The sequence below is a fragment of the Vidua chalybeata genome, chromosome 8 (assembly GCF_026979565.1).
Source record: "Vidua chalybeata isolate OUT-0048 chromosome 8, bVidCha1 merged haplotype, whole genome shotgun sequence".
NCBI lineage: Eukaryota > Metazoa > Chordata > Aves > Passeriformes > Viduidae > Vidua > Vidua chalybeata.
The window spans coordinates 10,217,128-10,243,589 of NC_071537.1; the positions used below are offsets into that span (position 1 = coordinate 10,217,128).

At 44.4% G+C, this 26,462-nt stretch overlaps 1 protein-coding gene across 2 annotated transcripts in view; it reads right to left on the bottom strand.

The window, feature by feature from the left end:
- Positions 1-26,462, bottom strand: part of MXI1 (MAX interactor 1, dimerization protein) — a 55,774-nt gene that overhangs the window by 24,109 nt on the left and 5,203 nt on the right. Inside the window, exons 1-3 of one of the 2 annotated variants that reach the window (XM_053949168.1) lie at positions 21,515-21,856; positions 20,680-20,812; positions 4,568-4,597 (exon numbers count right to left, since the gene is read on the bottom strand). In XM_053949168.1, coding sequence (XP_053805143.1) covers positions 4,568-4,597; positions 20,680-20,812; positions 21,515-21,587 — 236 coding nt within the window. In that variant the 5' untranslated portion in view covers positions 21,588-21,856. Of the gene's footprint in view, positions 1-4,567; positions 4,598-20,679; positions 20,813-21,514; positions 21,857-26,462 lie in introns of those variants that run through there. The other variant, XM_053949166.1, reaches the window with a different exon arrangement.

The window sequence follows — 26,462 nt, forward strand, 5'->3', positions numbered from 1 at the left end:
ATTGCCTTGGCAAGTATATATAGCACTACAAAAGCACAATCATCCTTGTCTATTCAGAGTAGCAAGGATTCACCATACTTTCATTTTCCTTCCTTCTATCTTTCCCAGCCTAGACAGCTTGTCTGCACTACTTAAAAGCCCTACCTTAAAAGCTTTTCCTAAGACACACTCAAAGCCCTTATTCTAAAGAAACAGAACCAAATGGTGCAAATGCTGCAGAGCCTCAGAAGGCCCCCATGTTTCAGTGCAAGCTGACCCAGGTCATTGTTCTCTCCTCAACTTTCAGCAGGGCTTTTTGTTTATCTTACCCACTGCCTCAGATAGGCACCTGAGCACAACAGTCAGCTCTGGGTGAGAAACCACCCTGGAGAACCACTGCAAAAAACAGTCTCTCACGTCAAAGAAAGAATGGGTGAGGAACCACAAGATGGGGAATTCTGGTAAGAGTCAGGCTAAAAACCACAATACTTGATCCTTACTATGTGTTTGTCTTCTTTGCTTCTGATCATCTTAAAAGATATCAGAGAGAAAGGATGTTACATCACTTCACTCTGTGCTTTTACACGAAACAAACTTTTAGCAACTTGGTTTAGATGTTTGTCTCCTTTCGACTTTTTCTTTTTTCTTTCTAAATTATGTACTTCTGCAAAGCCACAAATTCTGCAAGATCTTCAGAAAATTCTATTTTCAGTGATCTCAAGGTCTCTTTACCTCCTTGGTCTATCTTTTGTTTGAACTGGATTATTGTTACCATAAGAAAAATATGCTCTCATAACTCATTCTTTACTGAATTACTTAGCTTTGTTTTCCTTCCTTCTGCTGTATTACAAAGCAATCATCATCAAAACCTAATAGAACAATGTATGATCTACAGAAAAATGCTGGTGGTTTTTATTTTTTAAATTTGATCAAAAGCATTACAAAACTCGTTCTGTCAGGAGATGTAACTTTTCTGATAGACATCACCGCTGTATTGGTCTACCAGAACTGCCACTTCACAGAGCAGCAGGATGTCACCTCAGAGCTGTGTGTCTTCCCTTAATACCACACTGACCACATCCTCCTAACACTGCCATGTGTCTAAATGTTCACAGACAACAGCTAACACCACTATCTGTACAACACACAACATTTACCTTTAGCCTGAATTTCAGTTGTTATCCTTTTGGAGAAAATATTACACTTGCAAACTTCATCTTTCAGTCACACGCTTTATCTTGTTTTCTTTCAGAAAACGATGAAGTGTTGCTTACACATCAGGTTTTTTGGTAGGCGTGTTAAAGGACTAAAATATTTCATTTTAGTTACATATTGCAGCAGATGAGAAGAATGTTGGTTTCTTGTTTAAATGCAAGCTATGACTCATCCTGAGCAGAGATAAACTGAAACACATACCCATTAAATAAATTTTTTCAGCGTGAGGATTAATGACAGATAATATGTATAAATTAACTTTAATCTTTTACAACAAACGAAGTCCCTTATATAAATGTCACTGCAATCTTTTCAAATAAAAAAACCCAAATCAAAGCCAGAAGAGGAGTCATTTAAATATTGCAGCTAATGTTTGGTACCAAATCAAACAGCTCCTTAACAGAACCAATGGAGTGTTCTGGAGTGACATATTTTCAAGCAGTAGACCTTTAAAAATTGCTTTAATATTTTAAAATACATTTTAGGGGGTTTTCTACATTAAAGGGGTACACATTAAAACACCACCAGCTCTGCGATCCCAGTTAAATCACATATTCAAAAAGGAGAAGAGCATTTTGTTTGACTAATATTCTCTTGCTACTGCTTGAAACAAACTCTGTGTAATTGTTGAATGGGTTAAACCAAAATTTAACCGAACATAAGAAGACTGCTGTTCACAGACAAGAAGAGAAAAAAACAGAGTCAGAGACCTAATAGTGGACAATTTTGAAAATTATAGTGTGTGTCAATAATAGAGATAACAGTGAGATTCAGAAGGAATAATCTCAAATAATAGGGAAAATGAGCACCTGTCAGCCACAAAGCCATTAGTATCAGGGCTTTTATATTTGCAACAGTTAAGTCTGGAGACACTGACAAACTTAACAACACAGCAAATAAAACATGGAGCTGAGGAACACAAGAAACAATCCCCCTCACTCAGAAAACACTGCTGTGGAGTTTGAAAATAAATGCTTCCAGTATGCAACTCGCTGCCCAAATCACTGGTAATGAACACTGCAAACATAGCAAAGGCACCGCAGCATCTAGCTGGGTTTGCAGATGTGAGTAGCTGATCAAGCCACAGCATCTGCATCAAGGGACAGACAATCCCAAACCAGGAACACTGGACTCCTGACCTAAGTTCCCAGATACAGGAATCTGCCTGTACAGAGCACCCAATATGATCAAACGTGTACCCTTCTCAGAAGGATGAAAACCAAAGGCTTGTAAAACCATGTCTGAGACAGACCTGGAATACAGTGCCCCAGAATGGGAAGCCCTGGAGGAAAGACCTTGCTGAGAAGGCTGATGGTTAGGAATCTTCAGCCTGGAGCAGGTGGGGACTAAGGAGAATAACAGACAAAAGGAGAGGAAGAAAGAGATATTACACCAACTGAAAATGGAAGGACTAATTCTGCAGCAAACATCTTGTCAATATTCAGGAAAAGGAGGCATAAGGGGAAGCTGAAGTAATAACGTTCCTCTCACAAGTAACACTTCTTGACATGCTAGTCAATAGTCAATCCTTATGTATCCCCACCTCAGATAATATAACTGTCCTCAGTTAAAGACAGGGAATCAAGGCAGAAACTTCCTCAACTCAGACAACTGTTACCCAGCACATCCCAACCCCATCAGTCCACAGGAGTCCTTAGCTGGACAGTAAGTTTGTAACACTGGCTGCTAGGATCCCACCCACACAGAAATTGAAGTTTTGCTGCCTGCCCTCAGGCTAGAAGAAGATGATCACATATCCATGCAAACTTGGCCAATGTGATAGGACCAGGATGGTAGAGGGAAAGATAGAGACAGCTCTGCTCTAAAGCTGTACTGAGTAAAAGCAGCATTTGCAGCAATAATTAGATATGCAAATAAGCACATTGAAGATTAGTGACGGTTTACTGTTGTCATGGAGAAAAAAAAGCACCTTCAGTTCTGGGTCAGACCCAAGGACTGCATTTTCTTTCCCTCACTGGTAAATAGAACTGGAGAGAGCACTGGAAAACCCAGGAGCCAACACCCCTCAACACAGCTCAACCTGGGACTGGAGAGGCTGAAGCTCAGGGAGCAACATAACCCAAATAAAAAACCCTCCCTGCACCAACCCGGAGAGATAAGACCATGGCAACTCTGTAGATACTCAAAAATATCAGGAGGTAGAAGCACAGGCTGGAAGAAAACACCCAGACCATGCAAAGGCCAAGCTGCTTCCCAGCATGGCTGCTCCTAGGGGGAGGCAGATGTGGGGGAAAATGGGGGCTTTTTTTTATTACTAAGAAGACCTCCCCAATGGACTTCTGCGTACACTTAACTAGACAGGGAAACAAGACCAACATGAGGTACTCGGCTCCAATTCCCTTGAAGCCACATGGGAAGATCTTGTCTGAATAAAAATACACACATGGCTCAAAGCCTCTGTGTGTCTTTGAACATCCTCACAGTCCTCCCATCCCTTGTTAAATGATGGCTGTTGAGAGAGAAGAGGAGGCAATCAACCTATTTAGACTCAGCTTTCCTTCCCACCCTGGGGGTTTCTTCATAGGAGCAGCTGGCCAAAGCACCGCCTTTGTTACAGCAGCCACAAAAAACAGACACCCACCCTCAGCCCCCCTAAAATCCAGCAGAAGAGCCAAGATAAGTTTATAATGGAAACCCTGACACAACCTTAACTATAGCATCCTGAATGGAAGGTGATAATCTGATCTGTGTGTGAACTAGCTCCCCTTGTCTCAATGGTATTTATCTTACTTTAACTCCTGTTACAAAAGGGTTGAGTCATATAGAAGAGCCAGCCAAGTAACAAAACTGCAGGGCTTGCTAAAACATCAGATTCAAGGATAAACAGGCGCAATCCTAGAACAGGTTAGAAAAGTCTCTGCAGGAGTGCAGGTAGCCAGAGCTCCAAGCCTCTGGACAATGGTATTTTCTTCTGTGCTATAGAGACTGTCACAGCCCAGTGCAGGGGTGGGGGGAGAGGGTGCAGAGCACAGGGCTCTGCCCTTCGCTTCACGGTAACACATAGTACCCAGCGCCCAAGAAACCTGATCCCGTAGCAACCTCATGTATGGAAAGTGCCCCAATCAGATTTCACTGTGTCAGGAGAAGAACAGTATTTACTCTGCATACAGATTAGTCACAAAACTGGGTCACTTCTTGCCTTTTCAGAGAGAGAGAGAAAAAACCCAACTGAAAACAAAGCTTCTTTTTCAGATCTTTGTGTCTTCCCCCAAACTTTTAAAACTACATGATGCAGTGTGGTCACTCACAGCTGTCTAAGCTGATCAAACAGTACATGCATGGACAGTAAGGTCAAAGCACATTACACTTACCAGGTCTACATTTTTTAGAATTCAACTCATTAGCTACTTACCGGTTCTTTTCTAGTTCGTTGTGCGTAGACCTGGAAAAAAAAAAACAAATTTGGATTAGCCACCTTTGACCTCTGGGCACCAAAGTTCAACTGCTGCAAACCATACACATCCCCACTGGCACATCACACTGCAAAGCCAACCAACTACGTACATAAAAATGTATAGTCTCATCCTCCTTGCTGACAAGATGTTCCTTCCCTCCAGTGCAAATGCTGGTACCCTTACTGCTAAAGAAAATGTTCCCTAGAGACTTAAATGCACACAAAATCCCAAAGAGAGGCAATGATTAGAACAAGGGACCAGAGTCTGTCACTTCCAGACTCCTGGCACTGCCACCAACTCAGTACAGGACTGAAGTTGTTTCTTTGTGCTTTAATTTCTTCATTCACACTATAAAAATATTGGTATCATCTTCTAATGCAGGAGCTCACAGAGAATTAATCTGTGCATCAAATACATGGGAACCTTCCTTCCAGCAGAAGGGAGGTTGTAGGGACAGCCCCTGGAGCCCTTCAGCCCTCACATGCCAGATTGAGCCAATTTAGCAGACACAGACATGGCCAGCATTTGGGCACAAAATGGGATGGCCAGTACTGCCGTGTTTTCAAATATCATTGGCACTGCGTAGCACATTTAGGATGCCTGCAAACCCCTTGGGGATGGGAACAGCACTGCCACAACACCAGCATGCAGTGAAGTGACCCATAAAGTGACACTGTGACACTTGACAAAGGAGGGGGCTTTGTCTTTATACCTGCCCACCACACCACGAACACTGACAGTATTCCTTAATTTAGAGTCTTGCAGCTTGAAAATGAAACCAACTAGAAACAAAAGGGAAACAGGCAAGTTCATTCTCTTTGCCTCTGTGATGATAGAATGAGTGGCAAAAAAAAGTTTAAATCCATTCAGAATTTCTAATCTAACCCAGGTAAGGTTGTTGAGGATTATTTAAAAGGATAGCCATTTGTCCAACATTTCTCTTTAACAGAAGGTCATCTTAAAATAAGAGTAAAAAGAACCCAAGAGCTTAATAAAAAGGATCTATTTTCTCTAATTTGGCATCACATTTCTTCCGGAGCTCTGAGAAGATTATCCTCTATCCCCCATCTGGAGAATCCCACAGAGAATTCTACAATTAGGGAACTGAATGGAGGATGTGCTTCAAGGGAAACCCTATCATAATTAAATGCTTCTCCAAAAAAAGGAAAGAGGAGTGCCTAACAGGTGTTAGAACTGCATTGAGAATGATGAATAAACTGTGGATGTCTGCAAAAAACAAGGTAAATGAGCCTTAGCTGACCATGGCTGAGAGCAGAGGAAAAACAAAATGTTAGCATATACCTGTGCAAGCCACCCTGCTCAGCAGGACATGGGATACCCTAAAAGCAATGCACACTATAGTCAAACTCTTCATGTTGAGAAAATTCCTGAATTCCCTCCCTAAAGTAGTGAATTCTGGTTCCCGGGAATCAGAAACATAATATTTAGTCCATTATGTTTATCATAACATAATATTTAGTCCAGAAAATTTCCCAAATCAAACCCACACCCCACCCTCCACCTCTTGAGTCTAAACCAGCAAAATCCATTTGTCCAGGCAACTTGGAGACAAATGAGCCTATCAGGACTGAGCTGAGGCCCTTTAGAACCACGGCCTGTATGTAGTTTGAAACATGCTTATTGTTCTTTTTTACTGTATGCTCCTGCAGGAGACTGCACTCTTCTTGGCTGTGACATTAGCAGTTATAAGGCCAAAGATATGCAATGGCTTGAATTCCTATATTATATCGAGCCAATTACCAAGGCCAGCACTGAAAGAACAAAGTTTGGCCCACTGCTGTGAACAAAATTAAAACAGCAGGTTCTCCTTACTCCTCTCACACAGGAGACTCTTTATTACCTATCTGCCTTCTGATGAACAAGGCAACTGAGAGAGGTCATAGGCTTTTCACCAAGTCAGGAAATATTCACTGTGACTTTTAACCATGTCTGTGGCAAGGAAAAAAAAGCAACCCCCAACACCTTCCCACTGAAGCTGAATGCAAACGAAAGAATCTCAGCAGTATTGAATCAATCCTACAGGGAGGCTTCTTCTCTTACCTGCCTATGTTTTGCTTAATCTCACTGAGGACCATCTGGAAAAGTTTTAATTCTTTATTTCACCTGAATTCAGGAAAAAAGTCCAGCACTGCTCCTCACTATCACTATTCACTAACTCAAATTTTCTGTGACAGTTTTCTTTTGCTTGGACAACACATAAAGGGAAAAAACCCTCTCTCTTCTGTTCACTACTCATTTCATTTTCTATAGCTCCTAATCTAGAGATTAGTTTTTAGCCCTCATCTTTGGGCTGCACGTGTCACTAAGATTTATTTGGAGTTAAACAAGGACAGTGCTGTCAGTGAAGTGGAAAAAAGTGGAGGAGCCTCTACTGATACAACTCAGAAAAAGAAGTGCCTTAAATAGGTAAATAGGTAAACAGAAGAAAATGTAACTGGATCTCTAAGTGAGCTGGTCTTATCATCAACTGAGAACTTAGAGACTATCAGCAGACTGAAATCAAGGCCTCATCCTGGTGCACCATCACCAGCTTTTTGATGGGTACAGGATGAACACCACAGCTGAAAACTTGCCAAAACCCAGGGAACACTCTGGTTGTACAGCAGCAAGTAACCAGTGTGCTCAGTGGGACACCGCTGGGCTGCTGCTGACAGCAGCCACAGCCTGTGTCACCCCGTGAAACAAGGACACTGCTGTTGAGCATGGACCACAAACCAGGGGAATTCACACTCCTGCTGTCAGGTGGACAGGGCAAGCAGAACCTGCAAAGCTGAAACCAGAGCCAGGCAGGTATGGACACATTCAGAGGGGAAAAGAAAAGACCAAACACATGTACTGGCACTGCTCAAAACGTCTGCTGCAATTTAAAAGTAGCTCCAGCACAAACCGTCTGCAGGGTCCTCATTTAAAAGTCAGGTTTCTATAGCAGTCATTCTTTAACAGTCAATTTGAAACACCCAAACTGATAACTACTCCTAAAAACTGAAGAAATGTTATTAAGGAGGAGGATCCTGCTCACTACATTTTGAAAACAGCTTGGAAAAAGACCAAGAATGAGTTTCAGAAGCTTAAGATAAAGGAGACAAGCAAACAACAACAAAAATAGCAAAGCAGTCCCTGTCTACGCAACAAAAAGTTGAAAGACGACAAACTCAAGTTATCCCAATTTACCCCACATACCTGAAACTGCATACAGAATAGGAAGAAAGAGGGAAGCAGAAATTGTCAGTCATTCTAATTTAAGGTTAAATGCAACAACCTTTTTGTGCCAGTTACAGTGATATAGCCTGCAACCTCGCCATCCAACACAGTAACAAGGTGTTGCCGAAGCATTAAGCTACACTGAAGTCCCTGAGTAAATGAGAATCTGCAAATAATTTGCCACTTTACCCCATTTTTCCTTATTTAAATAAAATTTCTTCTACCATGGCAGAAGCAGCCCAACTTTGCTCAAGCACAGGTAAGGCAACACAATTAACTGCAGCAGAAAGGAACAAGCTCTAAAGAGCATTGAATTCATTTGTCATTGGAATTTTTACTGTAACTAAAATCACAAAGCTGCCACATGACATTAAACACAGCTGACCTTTCTGGTTTACACATTTATTATTGATAACTGGGCCAATACATGCATTTGCAGAACATCTGCATTTTGGTTTGGGTTCTCAGTGAGGTAACTATTTTCTACTGAGAAAAACACAGTCCTCAAGAGCCCCTGTCCTACGCAATACACAGGTGGCATTCAGACCCAACGATCCTGTCATCTCTCTTGAACCTGGTCATCTTCCTGCCTGTATTTGGCATCAGCTCCTGGCTCCAGAGGAGTCCAAGACTCCAAGAACTCCATCTGCACCACAACAGATATACTGCTGTCTCAGAGGTGCTGCAGGCCTTAAGTAAGGGGCCTCTTCCAGTACATCCTTAATGCCTGCACAAGACCCAGTGCTTCTCCTCCAAATTCACTTATCCTATTCAGCTTTATCAAGAGTTTAATAATTAAAGAAATATCCCACCAGCTTGTGAAAATTAGGGTACAGAATCGTGTTTAGCAAAACAAGAACATTCATCTGCAGACCAGGCCAACTGCTTTCTGTCTTACTTCACTCAGGTTCAGCTACTTCTCCCGCTTATGCATCATCACACCATATACAAACTCATTCTTCTTCATTTTACAGACCCTTTCCACCTTCTGGCTCTGCTGACCCATTCACTGGGCCACTAAATTCCTCTGCAGGAAATGCCTTCTTCCCTTCCCCAAGCCAAGAATAACCAATCCTTCTGAAACCAGTGGAATACATTACTGCTCTCTTTTATGCAAGTTCTTCCTCAAAAATGACAAAACAAAATCATGGAAAAGAAGGGTGGTCAACAGCTTTTTTACATTTTAAATCCATCTGTGTCTACAAAACAGAACGTACTGGCTGAAGAACTCCAGTGTTTTGCCAGGGTCCCAAGTGGATCAACACCATAGTAACCTATGAAGCCAGGGCAGAAGCCAGCCTGGGAAGCCCACAAAGAACCTTCAGCACCAGCAGCATGTCAAGCTTCCAGCCCAATGGCAAGACAAATGAAGGCTGCACAAGAGTTAACTCTTCCTGCCCAGATATGCTCAAGAGCTCTTTCTAAGGGAGTTGTGAATCCTCCTCACCTCTGGGAGGCCCAGAAGTTTGGCCCTCATAGAGCTGCAGGGGAGCCTTGGGAACATAGCAACTTATTGTACTCAACACTGCCATGAGCTCCTACAGCAAGGAGAAGCAAAATGCAGCTGAACAGAAGACGGCACAGCCAGAGTCCTTCTGCTGCCATCCTTATGTCCTTTGCAAGTAGCAGCCTCAAGTCTAACAAGAACATCACCTCAGCCTTGCATATCAGCAAATCTAACAAAATGTTTCCTTCCAAGCAATACCAGAGACAAAAATTATCATAAGCATTACTACCTCAAAAATCCCCTACACTGTCTGGCCTTGAGGTGCAGAGTAAATTCTTCTCCATGAGGAGGTGAGGTGAGGGGGTGGAACAGACTGTTTCACCTTCTCACAGACGTCAGTGGAGATGCACCAGATTAACCTGGCCCCAAACTCTGGCTAGTTTTTCTGTCGCTCTTAGACGGACACAGTATCAGATTCCTCCTAAGGCTCTGATCAAAGCTGTTTTCCCAGGATCAAGCCAGACCCTTTCCAAAGTTCAAATTCTCCATCTCCAACAGAGAAGGGAACGCAGCCGTACTGGCATCTGTTCATGTTTGTTCATCTTTGCAAAAGGAGAAATGGCCCCACAGTCTTTTTTCAGCTCAAAGAGCAGAAGAGAGCTCTTCCACGTGGTTCACAACTGTAGAAAGTCACCTACCCCTGTGTTTCTACACAGTATTGGGAAAGTCTCCTGCAAGACTCAGTCAAAACAACTTTTAAAAGTATACTGCATACTTCCCTTCAAGGAGTACATATATTCAAAGTCACCTACAGTATTTACACAGCCTCTCTCAATTTGGTACCTGCTCCCCATAACCATTATTTCTGTTTGCAACATTTCAAAATTAAGTCTTCCATAATACTTTTTATGCAGGGGGACAACACCACCACACAGAAATTAGAAATAATTTTCCCAAGGTCACACAGGAAACCTGTGGCAGAGCAGGGTACTTAATTTGGGTTCCCTGAACCCCAGGATAAGGTAGGTGTTCTCAGGCATCCCAGAGACAGCTAACATGAACACTCATGCCATCTGACTCTTTGGTCAAATACCCCCAAAAAAATCACATAACCATTGTGAAGTGTAAGTGGGAAAATGAGAAAAAAGCCCACAATCAACAACAACCCAAACCAAAACCAGCCTTAATGTCTTGCCCACTGTCTGCCAAGTGGGCTATCCTGACTCTCAAACATCACTGTACAAAGTGCCAGAGAACAATCTAAAATGGGAGCCAATAACAAAGCAGTATTAATTTACTAATAAAACTCAACCAACAGACATATCAGACATAACCCTCAGCTGGGGAAGCAACATTGTTCTGTTGCTGCATGTTCTGCTTTTTCAGCACACAGGAGAAAAGAGCAGGAAGACAGCTCCTCCTTGCTGAGCACCACGAGTGTATCCCAGTTCCAGAGCTGAGCTCCCCCAAACCAGACTGACATCCTAATAAGCAGCACAAGGTGGCACTCTGCAGGGAAAGGTTTTCCAAGCCAGGCGACATAACAGCAGGAATGTTGTTTGCATTCAGTGCTGCAGTCTGGGGCCAGCAAAGAAGTCCCCAGCTGGCTTCGCTCCCTACTATGCAGGCTGGGAGCAAGTGTGCTGGTGTGGGCTTTTTCCTGCACCACCTGAGACCCTACATGCTGATCCTAGCCCCAAATGCAAGAGGAAAACTGTCCTCATGCAGGGCCCTGTACGGCCAAGAGGAACTGGGTTTGCTGAACAAGCAGCTATTCAATATTTTGTTTTCTCTTCATTGTTCAATGCGTGGCCTCAAGCCAAGCCCTGCTCTGAATACAGAACTGGTGCTTTCCTTACAGGCTTTTTGACAGGCTCACCGAGAGCAGTGGCTGGGCAGTTCACAAGCACATTTATTGTCATGCATCCTCACTTTCCAAACTGGAAGCTAAGAAACAGAGAAAACAGAACTGCATCTTCCATGTCCCTGTGAACACTTCCATGAAGACCCCCAAGGACCTCGTTTTCTGGGCCACTTTGCATGTTCTAAACACAAGCCCTGCTGGTGCCCCCTCTGGCTGTGTACCACCAGCACTTCCACAGTCCAGATCCCAGGTTTGTACCTTGGAAAAGACCAGTGTGAGGAATAGACAGTTTGGGGTCTCCCATAACCAGCTGGCCTGAAAGGGGCTTGCTGACTGGACACCGGGCAGCTGACAGCAGCCAAGAGTGAAGCAAGTTCTCCAAAGTGGTATTCATTGCTCCATTTGCCTTCTGCCACAAGTGAGCAAAAGTCCTACAGAAACCACTTCCTTTTTTTCCCAGCCTACAGTTAACCACGTCAAAAGAGGCTGGTACACACAGATCAGAGACAAAGGCTGATGTATGTTCATTTGGTGAAGTGCCTTAGCCATTTCAGTAGAGAAACCCTAGTCCATCCCTCTTGGACATACAGCAGACAACATCTTCTGTAAAAATTTAGAACTCGGACAATTCAGGTAGATTCTCACATGTCAGGAAAAAGAATATTTTTGCCTTCACCAAGGCAAGACTCCTGTCTGTGATCCATGATGCAAGGGAGTTTGAGCTTCTTATAAAAAGATTCTTGTCTTTTTTTAATATATTGACAAAACCGTGTATTTTATGACCTGCTGAAGAAAAATGTTACCATTCACTTCCAAGCTCTCCCATGAACAAGGAAGAGCATGACAAAGAATGAGGACAGAAAAATACAAATACTTTTTATGTGGTCCCTGTCTTGCTGATTTCCAGTAGGATATGTCTCACTACATGGTCAAGGACTTGGCCCCTTCCAAGGCCAAATCAGAACCAGTATCCCAGTTGCTGGTACCTGCACTGCAGTGGTTCACAGAAAAAGAATAAAGACACAGAAGGCAATTTTCAAATCTATCTAGAAAATTTAGGAGATTAAGTCTCATCTTCTTTCAAACAGTTACAAGCTCCAAAACATCTATACTGTTTCCAGAAAACAGGATTAGAAAAGTGTGTGCATTACCTCAACATACAGATGGTGGGAACCATATAATGTGCAGATGGCAGGACCCATGTAGGTCATCTGACGTGCCCAGATCATGCAGCCTTTCGGCAGCAGACTCAGGAAATGATCCAAGGGCCCAGCATGCCAGGCCCTTCCCCTATAACATGCTTCTTCCCACACATAACATTACCCTTTTGAGGAAGATGGTCATTTCCAGAAATAGCCTAGGCAATGTCCTCTGCAGTGCAGCAGTCTGTTTGGGGAACATGTACTTCTCTGCAAACACACATCTTCTGCCCTCAAGAAACTGCCTTCAGATGCACTGGGGAAAGTGAGGCTTTTTGTGTAAACACCACCTGACTGAACTGCACTTTGTTTGAAAAGAAACTGATGGCATTTGTATGGCTCTGGGCCAGGCCAGGCTTCCTTCACTTCTATTTAGGCTTGTTAGTTATCTCTCATGTTACAACCATACTGCTGCAATACTGTGCCTGGAGATGAAGGCAGGGGGAAATATACTTTAAAAGAGGAAAATACATTGACAATACTGTTAGCTGCTTGCTGAACTAGGGAAACTGAGGCACAAAGACTCCACGGGCTGTAAGAAAATCAGGAAGAGAATCCAGATGCCCTTATGTCTCCAACTGTATTCTGTCAATAGGGACACACTCATTCAGCATTTGGGAGATCCATGGAAAAGAAAGGCTGAGAAAAACAGAAGAGCTTCAATTTCTTCCATTCTTACAGTTCTGGCTCACAAGCAGCACCAACTAACATGAAGGCTGCAAGGTGGCTACCTCCCACAGCTCCCAGGTGGCCAGGCTGCTTGTAAAGCAGTTCATGAACTGCTGCACTTTGTAGCCTCACTGTTAAAGGCAAATCAGAAGTGGTGCTATGTTAGCTTACCATGCCTATATGCTGCTTTAGTGTTGCCCAGGCACCTGGGCAATGACCACTGGAGCAGCAGCCCCAACAGCAATCCCAATGTTTTCTGTCCTTTCTCACAACTTCTCCCTTCTTGATGGTGTAACAGATGGTAGGAGATAAATGAGAAGCTTTCAGAAAATAATCGACTATTTTATGGAGAGGAGCTTTAATCAAAACTGAGGCAGAAGAATTGCTCTCAGTCCACATGCCTGCTTGTCACAGAGCAAGCAGCAAAGCATAAACAAGTAATTAAGATAATATTGGAAATCATCTAAGGCTACTTCAAACTGGATTCATAAAGCAACAGAACTGAAGTGAAATCACTTTCATATCAGAGAATGAAAGGACTGAAAGTACAGTAAGGAACACAGAAAAGAGAGATGGGAATATATCCAGCAAGATGGAAAAAGCAGGCCTGTTCTCTCTGAGCTGCAACAAGGCAGTGTCTCATAGAGAAGAGATCCAGGCAAAGGCCAGCCAAGTGCACAGCCCCAGAGACCCACAGCCTCTGATCAAGAGAGCCCAAAATAAGTCAACAAAAACAAATCCTATCTTTGTTGGTTCAAAGAAGGTAGGGAGTAAGAGCCAACACTCTCAGGAGGAGAACAAATAGCAGCCAGTCTTTGAATTTGGGCAGAAGTTTGTCAGGAGGGATCAGGAGATGATGAACAGCAGGAACTCCAACAAGCAAGACAATTAACTCAGCAGCAGGACATTGACCAGTCTGTTTGGGTCAGAAATAGAAATGGATTTGAAAGCTCCATCAGGAGCAGGAAAGGAAAAAGTCAGTCTTACCTATAAACAGGAGAACAGATGGAAACAACACTACAGGTGACAACCAATTCACTGCCGAGCACAGCACCAGGTCAGGTTAAACAAAACCATGAAGGATAAATCCCTGCATGTACTGTGGATGAAGCATTACACAGAGAAGATATAAAAAGGGTACAAATGTGCTGAGATGGGAAGAAAACCAAAACAACTGACAAAGAAGAAATACGACTTAAACCAGAGAATTGCCTGTACAGTGAATACAATGGAAAGAGAAAACAAGAGAATTGCAGGAACAGTTGACCAGATTTGGCCCAAATATCCTCCCCACCATCCCAGGACACCAAATTTCTCTAGGGGCTGGGACTAACAAGCTTCACATTTCAAAAGACCCAGAGAACATAAGAACCAAAATGTGAAGTTTCCTGTCATCACAACAGCACTGTGATCAGTGATGCAAATCAGCCCACGGCAGCTGCAGCACAGCTCTAACTGGGCAGTGCTGCAACACAAACAGCATGAGCCCTGACTGACTCCCACTGCTGTAAAACAGCACACTCCTGCAGAGGATTCCCCCATGTCCGGGAGGACAAAGGGATCATGAGCCTTCAGCCACATACAGTGACACTTCACAGCAGACAGATGCTGCAGCAGAGAATTACAGCTCAGTTGCAGATAACATCAACAACTGGGCCTACTTCTAGTTTACACAAAGGCCTCTTTGCACAACTTGGTTAGTCTAAAGAGAACACAAATTACATTTTACAACTACTGAAAGTACAAAGTATAAATTGAGCCTAGAATTGTGGGTTTCTGCATAGACTCCCTGCCGCCCAGATACCCCTATATTGCTAATACACAAAGGAAAACAGGAACTGCAGCTCTGCAGGATCTTCTTCCTTGGAGGCTTATAAAATAAACAGGGTGACAAAGAGGAACACAGTGGGTTACCCCATGGAAATTGCTACATCAGCTCTTGCACTTTTGGAGGCCTCATTCCTCACCAGGGAGTGGGGTTTATGCTTCTCATGCCTTTTGCTGGGTTCACCCCACTTTCTGTGCTTTCTCTGGTAACCTGTCAGCTGTACTGCAAAGCCAAGCACCACTCAGAAAACACTGTATACAAAAAGTCACCTACATGGGGTACTTTTTTGTTTTCCACATCATGTCAGGATCTCACACAATGCAGTGCTGGCAGGTTCAGAAACTCCAGCATAACTGGGAGTTGCTTATCTATACTTGCAGATTGCACAGGGGCAAATTACATCAAATGGGCAGAGGGGATGTGCTGAGGCTGAACAGAGTTCAGTACAGTCCTACCTGCCAGACTTCTCTGAGCACCTGTATGCAGGTACAAACTTACAAAGACAGTGGGATTTGAATATGGGGTGATTTGCCTCTTGTGCATGGACCACCAATCCAGCTTCCCAGCCCAACATTTATACTGTCATTATGCTTTCTCAAAAGGAAGTCATGCACATTATCTTACTGTACTCAGTATTGCTGGCCAGTGTCCCTCAATATCTCTAAGAGAAAAGCAATCCTTGACAACTCAGCTTTGTTCAGCTTCCCTTTCTTGAAAAATTAACCAGCATATTCAGGTATACCCTCTACCGGAAGGCAAGATCCTGTCTCCAAGTAAGTCCAGACAAGGTTTCAACAGCAAGATGAAGATTCCAGATACTAATCACACTGCTTGTACATAATCAAAATGAAGCATAACTCAAAACATAGCACAGCAGATCTCACACATTCTCTGTTTTACACGTGTGGATTTGTACTCTGTGAAGCAAAGCCAGGTCCTGAGCCATGAATAGAGCTTCACTACAAGGCTTGAGGCAGAAAGCAGCCTCTATCCCCCCCATATTACACAAGGGCCAGATTCTAACCCACCTACACACAGCGAGTCAAAACTCAACTCCCACTAGCTGTGGAGTGAGGTGTGATCCAGTGCAAGAGGATTAAAAAATAACCCAAAAAACTCACACGCAAATAAACAAAGTATCATCCAGAAACAAGTAACAACTATAGAGCCTAGGAAGCAGGAAAGCTGTGGACAGAAGGTCTCAGGAACTAGGTCTCTGGGACATGACGATAGGGGTAGGGGCTTTGTGCAGAAAAATAGATCAACAAGAGTTGACACAGCAATTTGCTCTTTCAGGAATTCCTTACAAAAGACAGGCAAACTACTCAGCCACCTGCACACCCTCCCTCCCAATAAAATCATAATTACAGGACTGTCCTAACTCCAGAGGCTCTAGGAAGGACTGAAGATTGCCAGGTACTCAGTCAGCAGCACAATGTGAGGGGAGGAGGGTGGAAACCTTCTTTGACAGAAAAGATATAATATATTAAAACTGTGAAATGTTCACCAACCCCTCTATTCCTCCCCTGTACAGTGAGGTACAGCTGCACAGCACTTCTGCTGCAGTAAGTCAGATTTCTTGTGTACCAGACACCCAAGGCTGACTTGTAGATTCACCTGCAGCCACACCTTTTGAGCTTCTGAACCTGTGCTACATTAAGCCATCACCTAAGGCACACAGTGTACCTAATGCACAGCTACACACCCACCCCACAGCCCTTGCTCTGGGACACTGTGAGTAAACCAAGCTTAAAGCCAAGGATACCTGAAGGTTTCAGCAGTACAGTCCCCATATCAACCCTTAAGAGAGAGTTTCAAAGGATATGAGAGTGAAGGTCTACAGAGAAGATTCAGCACAAAACCAAGTGACGAGATTTAGAAGTGGGAAAACAGTTTCATATGGGTAGATGAGAGTGTAACAACAGAGAAAATGAGGAGCTGCACCAGGAGAACAGTCAGAAGGGCAAAGAAACCCAGACACCCAGATTTCCAAGATAACATGCCCAAAATGCCTTACCATACTCATCACAGCTGCTGCCTCCAAGCTCTGCAAGCAACCTGCTACCAGACTGTAGGTGTCTGAAAGGCCCTTGGGAAGCAGCGCCAGACACAAGGGAGGATAATGGGAAGAGAGGAAAATGAAACGAAAAAGAAACTGGACAGAGATCAAACCCTCCCCCATGGAACTGAGCAATAGATTATTTGAGAGCCCTTAACAACATGGGCCTCCTGGGAGAGCTAAGGCTCCCAGTGCTGCTGGGAGGATGCTTGGTATTTCCCCAGGATTACACCAAAAAACAACAGGCTTTCTACGTGCCTGAGAGCCTAAATAAAAACAAAACACAAATGACAATCTAATATTGTAATGTAAATTCAGATTTCGTTATAAATCTTAACTTCATTAAATTGATGGTATTATTGGGGGAAAAATAATTTAACAACCCTACTGTTTATTTTATTTCCTGCTGACACAATGATTTAATTGATTAAAAAGTCTTCTCAATTATTTTCCAAAATGTACAAATATCAAGCCAGGCTAATCCTAACTAACTATAATGAACCTTTCAAATAATTGGGTCTATTAGAACTGCACATGGAGGGTCCATGACAGCAATTTCCAGTGACATTGAGTACAAGTTAATGTACCCACAGAACTGCACTCCCAGCACAGACCACCTCACTTCTCTTGCAATGTTTTAGAACTCAGGTTCTGCCCCAGAAACATCTTCTGAAGAAAGTAACATTAAATAAGTAATACTACACGCTGTAACAAACCTCTGTTCATTTTTCATCCCATTCCAAAAACCAGAAGATAATTTTGTCAAGATCAAATTTAAGGAGGCAATATTCAATTCAAATGTAACACATGTTGGCTAACCTGGGTTTTTAATTTGCTTGGGTTTTTGCTTTTATCTATGTGTTAAGTAGGATTTGTTTAAAAAAAAAAAGTTTCCCTTGTCTATTATAAACACAAGGTAACAATGACTGTGATTCTCCACTTATTTTCTGCAGGTGGATAATTTCCCATACCAAAATATCCCCGACTAAAATAAAACTGTATTTTTAAACACATTCATGATTTAACTCAAACTCACTAGGTCTTTCAAATATCTGCATGAAACACTGCACATTCATGTAGAAAATGACTGCAGAGGGAAACCCTCTGCAGCACAACAGAGACAAGCAAAGGAAAAGAGAACCTGAGCCACAACATCCTTCTGTACAATTGCATCACATGAATTAGAAATTATAAAGCAATGTTCTCCCACTTATCTATTTGGGGTAGAAAAGAATTATTTTGCTGAGACTGTGAGACTACCATAGTTCTGTAAGAATAAAAATTCCTCCACCACATTGCCATCCAGAACTGGGCTGTCTGCTCCTCAGAACTTTCTGTATGTTTGTGCAATGACAGCACAGAGCCTGTTGGGAAGAAATAGCTGTCATGTCTGGGCTGCAAATGCTGAAGGGAAATACTTGGAATTAAAATATTAATCAAATAAGCAACCAGGCTTCGTGAATACACTGTATCACAAAATCATGGATTATTTGGTTCAATAAAGACCATCCAAAATGTACACGTGCCAATTTGTAAAAGAATTTGTAAAAGTGTATTAATAAAAAATAAAAAAAAAGGAAAACATTGTTGCTTTCCCAAGGTTGCTTGAGAGATATTTTTACAGGAGGCTGTTTTATTACAAGATCTGCATAAGATCTAAATGCATAATTCCTCTACACTAATGAAACATTTTGAGACAAAAGCAATCTAAGAAAATCTCTTGTCCACACATGAAATGTAAGTTTTGTTCTTCATCAAGGATTTGATATTTAATTCAAAGTCCATTCCAACTCCACCAGACAGAACTTACTGAATTGCCCCTTTGATTTTAACAGGAAGAGATGATACAGAGCCTTCCTTAAACAAGGCTGATGCTATACTCAGCATCACACAAAAGACACTGCAGTGAATTTGGAGGCACCCTAAACTTCACAGTTGTCACTTCCCAGCACTTCAGCCATCTGGAAGGCCTGCCATCTCCTACAGCAAGTGCAAGCTGCTACGACTTGTGCTAAAAGAAACTTCCATTTCCAACTGTGCATGTAAGGTCTGAGCTCCCCAGAAGACCCACTCTGGTCTCTGCCTGGAGCAGACCTGACACTGGTCACTCCCTGAGGCTGAAACACCCACAGGAGGAAATGCTCTGGATAACAATGCTCTCACACTCTTAAGATTCAATGTGCCCTCACTATTCCTTGTATAAAGAAGGTTTAAGTAAGACTAGAAAGTACCTCTTCTGCTTCTCTGTTGCCTTTCCCCCCACAGGAACATATTCTGCCTGTCAGGCTCAGGGCCCAGCGGGCTGGTGTCAGCACCAAAGCTGCCCCAGGAGAGCTGTGCCTGGAGCAGTGTGCTGGCAGGGCCTGCTGAGCACCCTGGCCCCAGGGACTGGGAGTGCTCTGCATCCCTCTCCAGCCTACAGGCTGCTGGATTCAGTGCTAAGGAGTTCCTGAGGGGGATGTGCTTCCAGCCCTCCTCTGGAGAAGGGCAGGTTGCCATGACAAAGGCCTTTGAGACAAAGAGGTGTGGGATGGAAAAATAGTAAGTGGGAAACGTAGAGAGAAAAATACCGACCTCAATTCAGCATTTGCCATCATTTTTCAACACAAAATTGCAGGACTGGGGGCTTTGGCTCATAATAAACAGTAAAGAGCTACAACTGCCCTCAAATTAGGAGAGGCTGGATGAAGTAGGGAAGCAAATACAAACATTGAGCATACAACGAGCTCAAGATATGCTGATCCTGATGAAGAGAACTTCCCCACAGCAAGGTGTCCTAACGTTGCTTCAAACAACCTCTATTATCAAATGCTGCCAAAGCAGAATCACTGCAAAGGCACCTTTCTCTTAGGCCTTTACAGATCCTTCCCAATGGCCTTAAGAAAGTCTTAATCACCTGAGCCACCTGCCACCATTTTATGGATTGCACAGGCCTTGCTGCAGTAAAAGCAAGCTTGCAAATGCCTTTTCAAAGGCATACTTTATGTTTCTAAAGTTTCTGTATCTCAGAAGGTCTCAACAAATATACAGAAGGTAGCAAACAAAAATAAAAAGAACAGGAATGAGAGGGAAGAGGCAGATGCAACCACAGCACCAGGCAATAGGCTTAATCCTGTTGTCTCTTCTAGATTTAAAAAACCAACAAACGTACCATTGTATAATAAGAAAGGTGTCAAAAACATGGAGTTCTACAATTACCAAGCTATCAAAAGCTGGGAAATCCCACTGCCCTGAAAGGCAGACTGAAACACAGCTTTGTTTTCCTGAACTGAATTTTTAACATGTTGTACATTACAGTCAGTCATCTCCCTCTCTCCCATTTGGTAGGGGATCCATTTCAAAACATTTCCTTGCTTCAAATCATGCCTGTCATTACAATCCCAAAGCACCCAGGCTGCACATGCACTATCCCTTAAAAGCAGTGATTTCTGGGTTGGAAAGACATCAGCTGTATACAATGGGAATAGCTATTGCCTACCTCCTCCTTAAACCTTATGAACAGATCTCCCTATTCCCCTTCCCTCTGCAGCATCTGAGACTTGGCATGGTGTCAGCTGGCAGTGCCACTTCAGATCCAGCTCCCCTGTGTCCCCGCTACTTCCAGTGCTATGGATCCAGAATGGACACTGCCCTTGTGTGCTCCAGCTCTGAATCCCTCTAGCTGTTCAGACTCTTCCCATTTTTCCAAGAGAGCAAGTTTCTCTCCACTGCCTCCAACTTTCTTCTGCAGCTTTGACGCCCAGCCTGCCCTGCCCCCTGAGCTGTGCTGCCCACCTCGTACCTGGTGGCAATACTGGCAATGCTGCCACTGCCGCTGTATTTCCGTGCCCGGCTCAGCCTCCGCGGGGGTTTTGGGTCTTGTAGTCCAGGGCTTGGAACTGAGGGGAAGGTTGAGGCATAGCCGTGTTCACACTCTGCAAGAGAATCAACAGGCAAGGCATTAAAAACAAAAACCAACAACAAACAAAAAAAAAAAAAAAAAAAAAAAGAGAGAGAAAAAAGTAAAGAACTCAGCAGGCAGGCCTCACCACTAACCCACTGGCGTAGCTGGGGAGGCCCTTAACCACAATGGCTCAGGGAAATGACTGAGGATATATTCACAGGGAAGTGGACTGCGGTTGGAGAAAAGGGAGGAAGGGAAGTATAAAGTCTCTGCCAACCCTGGACGAAGGTCACCACCACTCAAACATTGAAAATATAAAAAAAAACCCATGACAGTCCAGAGAGTGCCTCATATCTCTCCTCCTGCCCAACCTATCTGAACCAGGCAAACAGATGTATTTCACTGTGCCACTGACGTCTCTGCTGAGCCAGAGCCACCCATCATCATCCCTCCTGCCCAGTGGAAAACTTTCACACCAATATCCCCTTTTCCTCCCAGAAACCACATCCACGTCAATCTCCCCCACTCTGCAAAAACATTCCACCTCACCCACCACCTTCAGGAGGACTCATCAGCCCTATCCTTCATCCAACCCTCACTGCTGGGGATTTACCACCACCCCGCCAGTAAACACTGGCTCTGATCCGTTCTCCGGGGTCACTCTCCGCCCTCGGTGGGGATCTGACCCCAGACCCGTTCCCCTCACAGAGGGCACCCATCCTCCCCCGATTACCTCTCTCCCTTCGCTCCAGATACTCGGCCGCTTCCAGCAGCCGCTGGATGTTGATCATCTGGACCTGCTCCATGGCCGGGGGGCTCCGCAGCCCCGGGCCGCCCTCCGCCCCCACGCTCCCGGCTTCCCCGCTGGACAGGGGGGCGGCTGCGGTGGTGAGGCGCCGGGGATCGCCGTCTCTGCCCAGTGCCCGGGCCTCGTCACACCGTCCCGAGGGCGGCTCTCCTGAGAGGGCGAGGGGCGGCAAGGGAACACGCGAGGAAATGCCGGAGCAAGGACCCGCTCCGGGATGCTCCCGCCGGGGAGCGGCGAGCGCTTATTCCTGCCCCAGCCCCGTCCCCAGCGCCCGGCCGAGCGCTGCCCCCGCGGCCAGCCCCGACGCGCCCCCGCGCCGGGCCCTGCCAGGATCCCAGCCCCGGCCCCCTCGGCCCGGCAGCCCCGCGGCGGGACCGGCCCCTCCGGCCGCCGCCCCGCCCGCCGCCTCGCAGCACTTTGTTTACCTCTGCCCGGCGCTCACGGGCGGGCGGAGCGGAGCGGAGCGGGGCGGGCTGGGAAATGCAGTTCCCGGGAGCACCGAGGCACCGCCGGAGCGTGTCGGGGGCAGCTCCCGGGGCAATGGCTGCGTGTCCCCACGCCTGAGGGGATGGCTCTGCGCCCACCCAGACCCCCAGCTGGTGGTGGTCAGGTCACAGAATCACAGAGTGGGTCACGTTGGGAGGGACCACGGTGGGTCAACCTCCCAGCTCAAGCAGGGTCACTCCAGAGCACAGTGTACAGGATTGCATCCAGATGGCTCTGGAATATCTCCAGTGAGAGAGACTCCACAACCTCACTGGGCAACCTGTGCCGGTGCTCAGTTACTTGCACAGTTCCTCATATTCAGGTGGGACTGCTGTGTATCAGTTTCTGCCCGTTGCTACTTTGGTGGTGCATTGCTGGGCACCACCAAAAACTACCTGTTCCAACCTCCCTTCAAACACACAGACACTGCTAAGATCCCCTCTCAGTCATCTCTTCTTGAGGTGGAACAGGCCCAGCTCCCTCAACCTTTCCTCCTAAGAGAGACCCTCCAGTCCCCTGATCAACTCTGTAGCCCTCCACCGCACCTGCCCGAGGAGCTCCACGTCCCTCTTGAAATGAGAAGCCCAGAACTGGATGCGGCATGCCAGGCGAGGGCTCCATGCCCACCCACATGGAACTGGCAAGGATAAAGCAGAAAGGCTACAAAAGACAAAGCCACAGCCACAGTGTGGAAACTTTCTACATCTCACCTGTGGAGATGGAACTAAAAAAAAGGTGCCAGGAATTCCCACCTGGAGTGACTGATACATTGTTTTTCATGGGAGGCTAAGGAGCAAGGCCCATTTTTCAATGTGCACAGATTATTTAAGAGCATAGACAAGAGATGCCATAGACAGCAAACTCACTATACTTGAAGCAGCACATTAACAAGGCACAACAGTGACCATCTCAACATTTTAACAAATGCTTTCAGTATTTTCACTCTTTTCAGAACTTTAATAATGTATTTACACCCTGATTTTCATATAGGTACAAACCCTTGGATCACTTCTATCACCCTGAATTTTACCAACTTCAGCATTAGCTGGAATAGAGCTTAAAAACCTGATAACATAGAATTCTATTATACCAGTCTTTGTATTATACCGAAAAGGATGCACTCAGAAAACATTCAAGATCAGAACATTCATAGTAAATATCTGAATCTCCAACTGATTCTGACTTAGAATCCCCCAAAGACTGTTTTGTATTCTGACTGGGGTTATTTTCTGAACCTTTAGGCCATGACTGGTTACATTTGCAAACATTCCTCCATCACAATGGGAGACAGAAAAGTACCTTGGAAAAATCCCAAAAAAGCAGAGATTCTCAGTCAAAGGCTTATATCTGGTAGGAAGGGTTTTAGGCAGAGCACAAAGTATCAGGGGACTCTGATGGAGCTGCAAGAGTCGGCAGCACTGAACTAGAGAAGAGCTGAAAAAAGTGGATTCAGGGTAGCTAACTTTTCTCTACACACAATTTGCTGATTCACCATTTCTGAGGTTTCCTCAGAAAACTGCAGGCTTGCAGCTGATGGAGGTAAAAATAATACCACTATTCAGTTCTTACATAGACCTTTTAATCTCCAGATCTCTAGGGGTTGATTTGTTTTGTTTCTCTTAAGGTGGGATAGCTGAAAAATAAAGGAAGCTGGGACACCTCCAGGGACATCCCTCCCTCATTCTGGGAAAGCCAGTCCCAGCCCTTGCTCGGACAGGAGAGTCTCCACTCAGGCACCTACACCCAGCCAGACCACAGCACGTGCAAAGACTGGCTTTTGTCCAGGGGAGAACTCAGGGAATGAAGTATTCTCTCTCCCCACCTCCTATTTCTACACTGGAAACTGCCCATAGAGGAGACTGTTAAAAGCACAGGGAAAACTCCAAATTTGAGCGGTCTCAAGGAGTGCTCATAAGATCTTGGATTAGAGAAAAGGACACAGTTGCACAGACATCTCCACAACAGTGAGGTTAAGGCAAGAGCATTTCTGGGCTCTAACTGTGCTTCCTTTAACCTACTCCCAAAACCAGCAAGCCATTTGCTTCTCAGGATTAGCAACACTAAACATGAAAAAACCCAAACCCTGAAACTCCAACCCCCCAAACTCATGATGAAGCCCCAAAATCACTGTAAAAGAGGCCCTTGTGAGCATCCACTGCCATTAGCTTTTCTGGTGGCACATTGGGAGATATGTGGTGCCACTCTAGGGATTAAATAGGGAAAGCCATGCCTGGAAAATGAAGGGGTCAGTTAAGAGCGTATCAGAGTGTCAGCCTCATGAAAGTAAAGTTCAAGATACAAAACAAGAGAAGATGAAGGAGGGGGATCCTGATACACATGGTGAATTAAATCAGCCTGGAAAGAAGTAACAGCAGGATCAGTTCTGTGCGAAATTATGTAGGATAAGCTCTTGCGTTTACACTTCAGCTCAGCTTCCAAGTCTTTGTTTCTGAAGTAAACAATGTACAATTAGAAAAGAAAAAAATCTGTGTGAAACAAAGACAAATTTGGGAATAAACTGTGGGACATTTTCCCAAAGAAGGAGCCCTAGAGAAGAGGCAAGTCAACTATGGAGCAACAGCAGATCTGTAAAATCTTGCAATTGCCATCCCAAGTGCTCATGTGGGCAGGTCAGCCTGCAAAATGCCAGAATGTGACAGAAACAAAAGTGGGTGGAAAGTAAATAGCACAAAGAGGCCCAATACCATTCAACTGCTGACCAAAAAGCCCCCAAAGTCAGATTTTAAATGTGGTTGAGCAATCCACAGGCAACACTGGGGAGGGGCTAAGGGAAGAGTATTTTAGGGGAGAATGAGATCATTTAATTTAGTGGCTCTGAATGATCTGTAAGTACAGTTTTCTGATTATAAGTGCTTGCTGCTGGCATCCCTTCTGGCAGCTGTGATTCAGTTTCATTGTGTGTTCTGCTGCTTCGCCCTTTAGAAAGGGGCTTTTTACATTTTATTAAATGGCACTTCGGCAACCCTCCATTTCCAGCCTTAATAATGGATTTGTTAATCTCCCTGATAGCCTTTCCCTCCTCCTTAGCAATAATTTAAATATCCAAGAAGAAATCTGCAGTGCAGAAATCAATTAATATTTACATCTGAAATGCTGCTGTACTATTTTCATCAAGTATAACAGATGTCATCTGTTTTTTATCAACATCACCATCACTTACATTAAACTAGCAACTTCCATCAGGGAAATTTTCTAAGAGCTTTCCAAAAGTAATGCTTTAAGCTTCTCAAACCCAAAATTACTTTAGCTATTTTCTTTCCACTCGACAGGAAGGGAAACTGAGGTGTAAGCAGCATAATTACTCACATGAAGACACACCCTAAGTCAGACGTGGAACAGGAACACGTCTCACAAATCAAGATGCCCAGCCCTCTGCTTTGAACACAAACCTTAGAAATAACACAATGCTTTGCAATGTGGAAGTTATTTTCAATAAGGGCAATCCCTTTGGCTAAGCTGCCTTGTTTTTCATTCTGTATTTGGCTTTTGCTAAAATCCTCCTGTTCCCAACCATGTGCATTTTCTGGGAGGAACATCAAGATGGCAACAGCCATAAGCGCTTCCTTTGCCACCTTCACACAAACCCTCCAAACTCTTAATATTGTTTTCAAATCCTTGAAATCTAACACTTGTGCAATCAAAGCATGAACAGAGATCCCTGGTGGGAACCATTTTCTGGCACTCTCAAAACAGTGCAAAGATTCAGTGATTCCCCAAATTTCTGGGAACAGCAGATCCATACCACTCCTGTTTCTCTAGTGAGGGGAACAACATCTGAACAACATATCAGCACTGTAACAAAGAGGTCTCTATTCTTGTAGTCATGGCTGTAATAGCTCAGTATTGCAGGACTTGCAGCAGGAGACTGGAGCACAACCCAAGTCCCACCTACTCAACTCCCTTCCAAGGCTTGCAATACCTTCACTAAGGGACCTACAAGTGCCTATAGGATGTGGCCTCATTCCTCATCCAGGAGCTTCACTCTTTCGCAAGGCATCAGATAATCCATTTCAGCACTCCCACTGGTATCTGGAACCCATCCACCACTGAGGACAGACGTTCCTCAGAACCAAACCTCTGGGATATCCAAGAGTTTGAAAAGGAATAAAGTGCACACTCTGATTCAAAGACTAAGCTCTGCTAAAAAATAAGGTAAAAGTTCCTCAGAACCGAGTTTGAACAGCAATAAAGTGCACACTCTGATTCAAAGACTAAGCTCTGCCAAACAATAAGATAAAAGCCACAGATCTATTGGCTCTTTGGGCCACTTGTTCCTTCTCTCCAGGAGATATGCTTTGTTTTCAGACCTGTGCTGTGCCCAAATTTATAATGAGTCAGTGACTTACTCTTGTAACTTTGATTAAGT